General features: G+C 39.5%; 1 protein-coding gene across 1 annotated transcript in view; it reads left to right on the top strand.

Annotated features, from left to right (window-relative positions):
• The window catches only part of T265_08484 (hypothetical protein), a gene marked incomplete at both ends in the record, with an annotated part of 31322 nt that overhangs the window by 9754 nt on the left and 12216 nt on the right, over nt 1-9352 (top strand). Inside the window, one exon of the mRNA XM_009174298.1 lies at nt 7598-7674. Within this exon, the coding sequence (XP_009172562.1) occupies nt 7598-7674 (77 nt within the window). The remainder of the gene's footprint in view (nt 1-7597; nt 7675-9352) is intronic.

Genomic DNA, 9352 nt, shown 5'->3' with positions numbered 1-9352 from the left:
AAAAGTGATTAGCGATTTACTAAAAGAAATTAGTTTTTCAAAAAATCAATTTCCTTAAGGGTACAAAACTGAAAGGCTTGCCTTGCACATCAAGGCAAGTTTTGTCGTTTTGACTGGACAGCTGACTATGTACCAGTTTTTACAGCGCCAAATATCAGCTTGATTTGCGTTCAAAAACCACTGGGGCACAGTTGTTATCGATTAAAATTAGCGAGGAATTATGTGATATACCGTAAGAAGTATTTCGAATCGGTTTCGTCATCCGGGACCTGATTTGTCAAGCAGAACTCTAAAACCTTTGAAATGGGTGCTTGGAAAACCCATTATTCTGTAATGAGCAGATTGAGGAAAGTGTGATCAATTTACATCCACTTAGGAAGTTCCGCTTACCGCTAAATAATGCAACTTGTCACTTTCTCTACTTCTAGTGTGAAGCTCCCTAAAACGGATGGTTTCACTTTCTATCCTATTCAGAAGGAGGCGGAGCTTTTCGCATTGAAAGAAAGTTGAGATAGCAATATCGACATCGGTAGCTGTGGCAACCAATTTTAGCACATTCAAGAATTATTCAAAAATCCGCCTGAATCAAATGAATCCACCGAGGCAGGTCAGAACGCATCCGCCCATTTATGGTGGCTTAAGAAAGTAACCGGGATTTCAGCTTTTTATTCTATCTTTACTGAATCTACGATTAATGCATAGCAGTCGTTAATACTTCAGGCAGGTTTTTTTTTCAAGAAAGAAGCTTTTGTATGGTAGGCAAACAAACGTTGTCCTGACAGGTGTAGTATTCTAAAGCTCATGAACCCAGTATATCCCATATCCAGTTTGCTAACATCGAGACTAAATTTGTTGAGAACGGCGCTGTTAGTACTGGCCACAATAACGCTAAAATTTGTAACATTGTGGTATTTGACTATTTTGAAGGAACTGTGATTTTATGCTTAGGGAAAGGCATCAAATTTGGCTAAAAATAATGATGTTACTTAGAAGCCAGTGCTTTCAGATGTGCCTCCATTTCAAATTGTACGTCTACTGATTTACCAAAGAGAGGAATCAACGAAATTTGACAAAAAAGTCGGGCTTTCAAAACCTCATTCAAGCTGGTTTTTCGAAGCGTCCGCGAAAGCTTTCTTAAGATTATATGGATAGTTACGTTTCATCAATAAATCCAGTCAATGCTGATATTTACCGTTTCGAGAATACTGCTACGATATTACTGATCAACGGTGTATTTAAACACGTATAAATTTGATTTTGCAAGGGACCTCCTTGGAACAGCTGAAATTCTCGTTCACCATGTTTCCAGGCGTGGGCTGTCGAAGAAATTTCAACAACTTCATGAGTAGTGCATTACGTTTGTAGAAAATTGGTTTACATCCTATGATGTACAAGTTTTACATTAAGGTAGGCCTAGCTACCTAGAAGGCTTGCATGTTACTCATATTTTATCCAAAAGTAACCCACTGGTTCGAGCTTCCAGGCATTAACAAATGTGGGTGATCAAAACCTCATTGTTGATGTGGACTATTGTTCAGTTCTAAAAACTTATAACAAAGTAGGCGAAACAGTGCTTGAAGTCCCCAAAAACATGTAATTATATGGTTTATTTGTTAGCGTGGCTGTGTATTGTATAGGCTGAGCTTTGGAAGTAAAATAAGAGCTACTGATCAGCCACTCGTGGCCGAAAGGTAAATTGTTCAAACTACTTGCCGAGAGGTCGTGGGTTCGAGGCTCTCTGGAGTTTGGTGAGGTGCGCACTGCTGATGATCCCAAACAAGGATGGAACAGCTGTACAGTGCTTCGCGGCTTTTCAGCATAGATTTGCTTCTCTTACAGGACGAAATCCCTGCATGAGAGCTGTATTACCATAACGCTTCAGGAACAATAAAATTATGGAAACAATTCATGAAACATTTTCACACGTCGATATAAAAGTGGCTTTCCATTCAGTACATGTCAACAAACACTGGTGTGGACACAACTCAGTGATATCCAGAAGACATATGCTCTTCAGGTTGAGAATGCAGTATATTGAAAAACTGAGCGTTAGAACAAATTTACGGTATACCATGAGACTTAAATTCAAGGGATGAAATGGGTTGTAAGATATCAAAGACTCAAGTTAATTCGCGGGTTTACAGCTGATCAACTTTAATCTATCGGGATTTTGGCAGCTCTGCTTAGAGGTTGTCTTTGATGAAGTTTTCTTCTGTTTGTTTGGAAACTTTCAGAGCCACACGACGAAGTAACCAAGAAATATTTTGATCACGTGACTTACAAAGCTTTAGTGGCCTTTAATGGCTTACGTATGCGCTGTTCTTGGCAAACCCACGTATAACTTCTTGCCAGTTAAAATGACGCTGTGCTTTGCTTCATCAGTGGAAACCTAAAGTTTATTTTCCACCCTTAAACTTTGCACTTTTTTTTGAGATTTTCCCGTAATTAATATCAGGATTCTCTGGAAGCCAAAAATCACTGGATAGTCTTTCATCCCCACTGAGAACCACCAGCAGTGCGAATCTCTCGAAAAACTCCGGGGAGAGTTGTAGAAACAAACTTCTGGCTGCCAGATTCAGAGCTGTAAATCAGAGCTCCGTCTAACTCCACACATACTAATTCACATGTTGTGAAAATAATCAATCTAAATTCCAAAATGTCCTCAAATTAACAAATATACCAGTTGTATTCGGCTGAACACACAAATGGACGTGAAACCTAATCGCAAGTATTCACCTGTAATTCTCTATTTATGCTAAAAAACCTATAATTATGCATAAAAGTAAGCGCTTCTATAAGCGTGGACTAATTGACTGTGGTCTGGGAGTAGACAACGCAGAAATGGTCAAGTACTTTTTTAATTATAGATTTGTTTGATTTTTTGAGACTGCTAACATTGACGGCTAATATGATTGTCTGTTTGTAACAATTTGTATTCTGGCCTGCTGCTATTCTAAGACACATGGCAGATAATTTTGTTGCTGTCCAAATGGATGTTATCTCAGAAATAGAGACATCAATTAGGAATACATCACACATACCGGAGCTAATAGAACATAAATTAATACCTGTAAGTAGGAGTTGCAATGTCGCATACTGTGAGAGGGATGTAAGCGTACAAATCATATGTAACAATATGCAAAAGTACAAGATATGAATACTTGAAATATCCTTGGGTATGCCATACTGATGAAAAGGATGAAAGGCTTTCTGGAAAGGGAGAATTGAGACGATATTCGGAGCACAAACTGGCACAAGAGACGTACTTTATTGAGTGAAACCTTATTCAATCCATTTTCAAATGTTACACAGACATTTAACAGCGAAGAGGAGACTAACCTCGCGGACTTCTCTTTGGTTTCAGCTGGCTTCTTAATTTTAAATTACATTCTAAAGAGTCCTTGTCTAAATTTCGTAATTTTCAAATTGTGTACATTGAAAGACATGTTAGCTAAAAAACCTGAGCAGCTGAAACTGAGGTGATTTCGGCGAGAAAAGTTAGTTAATTATGGCTCAAATGAAGATATTTAGTTTCTAGTTGAAGTTCTAAAAAAGTATTCAAATTTAGGACGTGGTAATACCAAAAGCCTATTCTCAAGAACAATCATTAGCCTCTATATTTTTTCAAAATAAACAAGTTATATCTTTCAATTACCTTCTAGAAATTTCCGTCCATGCATATAACAGTGAAGCAGTAGACAGATTTAGTGATCTTTCACAAATGGTTTAATTTTTAACAAAAATAAAAAAACAGTTCAAAAAATTAAAAACATTTGGAACACTGTTCTTACGGAATTAAATCCACTTTTCTGAACCACAATAACCTCTGGGTTTTGGGCGAATGTGAGAACAAAGCACTCTTGCTCGTGTTGACTGAGGGTCTTATGGTCAGATGACCTTCTCACCACGCGGTAAAGTTGATGTACTTTAGAAGAACATATCCAAACTGGTCACAAAACACCATCCACCTACTCAGAGTGTTGTCTCGCCGTGCCTAAATGTTAGTGATTGGCGTACACAATATCTTTGACCAAGCAAATTTTACCACTGAGAACGTGAACCAAAAGCATTTCCAAACAATTTCAAATTATGCCACGCAGGTCACATTGTGAAAGTACATCTCAACGGACTCACTCGTTCTTCCGAAAGAACAGCAAAATCATTCCCGCGTGTTGAACACCGCCCATTCCGAAGTAACTCCCTCCGTGCAATAGCGTATCCTAGATGCAAATGGGTCATCCTGTCTACAGTGCCTTTTCTACCATGCGAAGCCCTATAAAATTAGCCTGGATATTTATTTTTGAATTGTCTGTGCGTGTGCTGCGTACACTATAAGGCTTTAAAAATTTGCACTTCTGAGATCTTCTCACCGCGTATGCAATAAAACTTCGTTAAGTCTGTGTGAGTACCATTCAACAGCGATCACCAACCGGCTGACTGGGAGCATTTCTCCTTAAAATGCATTTTCCCGAGTAGGCAGGCAGTATGACAACACTATCAACCGTGAGTCTCAGAGAAGCGCAAGTCATATGAAGCCAATTCCTCCACAGCTATCATAAGCAACTCAGTGCTGATCCGCAGTCGGATCTTTTCCACATAAGCCTCTCGATAAAAATTAACACCCGCCACCCAAAAAAGATTAGAAAAAAAGGATGCGAAATTCTTACTTTTGGTTTTTGTTGATGAGGATGAAATCGGGCAATGTTATCGATAATTTGCATGAAAAAGTCCGTTTTTCGGAACCTTCGCCCCCAAACAAACAAACTCATACAAGTAGCTGTTCACTAAAGATCGGTGTGTGTGCCGCATTAGCATTTATTCTGCATCTTGTAGTCGTGCCAAAGAGATTCGATCGTTTGTTGTCGGATCCATAGATTTTTCGGTGTGATTAACCGTTTCATGAGCATGATTCATGTCAATCGTCGTTTCAATTCCTTGATATGATGCTTACATATCGGAGATGATGATTGAGCCGAGAGCAATGGAGGCCTAGACTATGCCCATCAAAGTGCCCGCAGTTCGATCTGGCACTGCACACCTGAAGACTATGTCCATCAAAATGCCCGCAGTTCGATCTGGCACTGCACACCTGAACACCTCTTTATTTTCCCTGCAAATCCTTAGAAAATCCACTGCTGGAAAAGGACTTGCCCTGCGTGGTTTTTTCGGCAAGATATTAGCGTATCATCGGTCTCGACGTGTAGACCTCTGCCGCCGATAACTGCTGGAGTCTGCAAAGGCAGCGGGCGCAAACCTCGTGAAGATAGTTCTTTCAGTTGTGTAGCTAATAGGAAATTTTCTGAGCAGAATTCGATTTCCGCCGAATTTTTGGACCAGCAATAAATGAACAAAATTACTGTCCTAAACTTCATCCTAGACCGCTACAGTCAAGTTCCCTTTCGAAGACTGATTTCTTGCCGACACTGTTGGGCATTTACGTTGCTGATGGATCACTCCGTGGCTTTGCAAAAGACGTATTGCCGGCTCCTTGTCATGAACCAGGGCCGAAAGCGCCGGAAAGTTCATTTAATGTTTTACGTACGAACGGAGAAAAATTTCCACAAAGTGAGCCTAGATGCGGATAAGGAATTTGTTTTCATCAAAAATAGGTTAAGGTTGTGTGCGTACATCAACTTGGAGCTTGCAAAAGGTGGCAGGCTTAACTTTTCGCACATGCACCTTTCGCATTGGTGTCAGGGCTTATATGAAAAAGATCTCTGCACATTTACTTTGAGAACGATGCCTACGAACGCTGACAAAATGTCTGTAAATTCTGAAGGGGGTTACTGGACGCAAAGAGGACTGATGCGATCATTGGCCCCCTAATGTTCGGTAAGGGTTTGTGTAATAACCTCAATGTTTGACGTTTTGGTGCCCTTGGTGAGAGCCAACAAACTAGGTTGCAATCTTTACTACAATAGTTGTCGTGCATTTGTCAGCCAAACTTGTGTGATATGTGAACCAATTCATCTGAAAGAAGGAAAATTCTTCAAACTCAAGCAATCCCATCTCCCTACCTCATACTTGTCCGCCAACTAAGAGCACGTCAGCATTTGAGCCCCAATTCTCTACGAGAGTTAAAGCAAATTTAACGGTATATTTAACTAGAAAATTGAGTGTTACTTGTTTTAGAAAGGGAATCTCTCAACAATTTATCATTTTTTTGTTACCGTTAAGGAATAAATCGAGGATTTTCAGTAGGGAACTTGAAAGCATCTTTTGTGAAATTATAAATAGCTTAAGAACCGAGTGCCATTTTTCGTTTGCAATGAACATGCAGCGATTGTATCAACCTACTACTTAAGCCAAGCTTCGTCCGTATTATTGTTGGCCGATGCAGAAGCATTTTTTGGAAGGCAGAACAGATTCCAGAAATTCAGCTATTTGGATGTACGCCAAAAGTGTGGAAAATACTGGCAGGAAAAACTATACCAGAAAAAACTCAAACTCCTCTTTGATCACAAAAAAGAGAATAACTAAACTGATAAAACTTTTGCGTGCTTCGAACTTGATCTACGACATATCAGTTAGCGTGAAGTTACAAGTGATCTAGTAAAAGTTTGTAGTGTTCATTTTAACCGGAGTGAGTAAACCTGTAAATCTGAGTTAAATCTGAACACTGTCAACTCTAAACGTAATTAAGCCAAACTAATCACATTTTTTAGTCAGAACGATGAGAAAGATATATAGCGAAATGTGACGGGTTCAAGAATTTAGAAGTTTGGACCCGTAATGTTGGGTCGTTTGTTCCATTGGCGGTTGGACCTTGTAGGAAGCACTCACCGAAAATCCGTTTCAAAGAAAACGGGTAATTTTGTCAGCAATGCCGGAATTATCTCGATTTTACTCACAAATGAGAACTTCAATAATTATACGGATTTGGGATAGTTGAACACGCTGTTTATCTCAAAAACAGTAAAGCTGACTACGCGGGAAACTTTTCAAAAGGCTTAAGCAACTACGGCAATTTTGCACTCTAATCTGCTTTGTCTGTTGAGAATCCAGGAAAGCCTAACCAAAACACTTGGCGCGCCTCTGATTGATGGCAAATTTCACCGATAGTGTTACCCACCGAGCTCAATTTTATGAGTTTTGGGGAAACCTCCTCGGTTTTTTTAAGTCATTGCTTCGTTAACTAAACGGGGCTGTAGAAAACGCGATCCCATTAGTTCAGGTCGTATGTTCTTCTGCAAATTGTGCATCATTCCTGAAAACGTTCACAAAAATGGTGTTGACTCTGACACTTTTTGGGCGAGTTGTATTAAAATATCTACTTCTCTAATTGAGTAAACCTTGTTCCGATTGATCAAGGTTTGTAGAATATTTGTAGTTGTCTTCTCCTGACTTACGATTTGGAACATTATACGGTTTTGTTTACTGTGTTCGGTTTGTTCTCGAGATAGCTTTTTCGTTCAAACTGTGTATCTCTCGATCGAACTGGTAAGTACTGTGGACCAGATAGAAAACCTGACTGACAAGATTCTTCGAAACATTTTGTGATATTTTTCAACCCAATGAACTACATTCTGTATGATACCGGAGAAGATATTTCTTCGATGTTAATGTGTTTGTCCAACGTTGTTTACTCTCTAAACAGACGCATCTGTGCCTATGCAAAGAAACCAATATGTTGTCCTGGATGGTACAACAATATCAGCTCCCCGTGCTCCATACGTGAGTTTCGTTTTTCGAGCTACCGGTTGTGTATATACTTCCCATACAGTACGTTGCCGGCATACCTCCGCATGCCACATTATCAGCTTTGCTGTTCATAGCTCGCGTGTACATCTTACATCAATCTTTTGCTCCCTAATTACGTCATCAGAAAGAAGCTGCCACGCAGAACATTCCTTGCTAATGCGGCAGGGAAATTGATCTCTTCGGTCATATCATCGTTTATCCACTTCGACATATGTGGTTAGACTGGGACAGACCGCTCCAGTGGTCACAAATTCACAAGGATAGGTGAGGTTCCCAAACCAACTAGCATGGTAGAAGCACAACGAGGGTGGTCCGGGTATTATTTTCAAATTTATAAAATTTCAAAACCATAAGAACATAAATTTTGTTTGACTTTTGTTCTTGCCTAACCATGGGATTTTTCGTGTGTGATTTACCGATTTGTTGACCGAAAATAATTCAGTTTGCATTTACAGTCAAATTTTAAAATCTTCTAGTAGCTGACAGTGTGGTTCTTCGTGTCCGGAATACATGCTAAATGACAAACCGGGTACGATGTTTGTGAACACTTCATTTTGTAAACCGGTGAAACTGTCTCTGACTAATTAATTGAACAGGACAAGAATATTCTATACCGGTATTTGGTAAGTTTGCATTTTAAGCACTTCTGTAGATGGCATTCGAGATTGCAATTTTGATGTCAGTTGCACTTTACCTCAACACTTGTGAGCTGAGAAATGATTGGCTGTTAATCCTAAACAGAGAATGCGTGCACTTAATTTATTTCTACTGGAAATTAGCGTAGAAAACAAATGCAATGTGATGACTTCACGCAGTGATCCGTGGCAGCGAATCTAATGTCTGAACAACCGTTCATGCCCAAACGTCATACGCTTATCTTGAATTCTGCGACAGTATTCTATGCCCGCTCAAAATCCTGATAGCATTTGTGGAGTAATACCATGCATAGTGTCTATTTTGTTACCGATTTCGTCCTGTATTTAAAGTCCATTTATGCTAAAAAGCCGGGAAACTCTGGTCTGTCGTTTCATCCTCACTGTGGATCATCATCAGTGTACATCTAACAAAACTTTGCGGAGTCACTTATTCAAAACTCCCTGGATTTTAGTGAGTTGTCAACGGCTGATGATTCCCAATACGGCTGTAATGCCATAAAATGCTTCTTGGTTTTTCAGCACAGATTATCTTCAATTATGTTATGGAATCTTTATCAAATTTCCATATATCCTCATACAGTCAGCGACGTGTTCATTTTACGTCAAGGCAAACACTGTTTACTCTGGAAAGACAAACAAATTTCAAACGACGCCAAATAGCTTGTTTTAAGAATCTAGGATCTAGACAGACTCCGTCATCTGATGGTTGGTTTTGCCAGCGGTTGGTTGCGTGGTAATAGCTTGGATATGTGTCTGTCATGATTAATGACATAATATTGTGTTCTCAATTGGAATATGGCTGAAGATCGGATAATTTATGGATAATAAATAGAGGAACTAGATATTCCTTTCAAAAAGGGGATTTCCACAGGTGATCGGGCTTGTATCTATCATAGAACTACCGTAGGAACAGCACTTACTATACGTTCAGACGAGATAAACGGCCGAAACAACGGAACAGAAAAAAATACCTACAGTGGTGGCAATTGGAAAAA

Source organism: Opisthorchis viverrini, assembly GCF_000715545.1.
Source record: "Opisthorchis viverrini unplaced genomic scaffold opera_v5_224, whole genome shotgun sequence".
NCBI lineage: Eukaryota > Metazoa > Platyhelminthes > Trematoda > Opisthorchiida > Opisthorchiidae > Opisthorchis > Opisthorchis viverrini.
The sequence above is the reverse complement of the archived record's forward strand: the minus strand, read 5'-3'. Positions and strand labels throughout refer to the sequence as shown.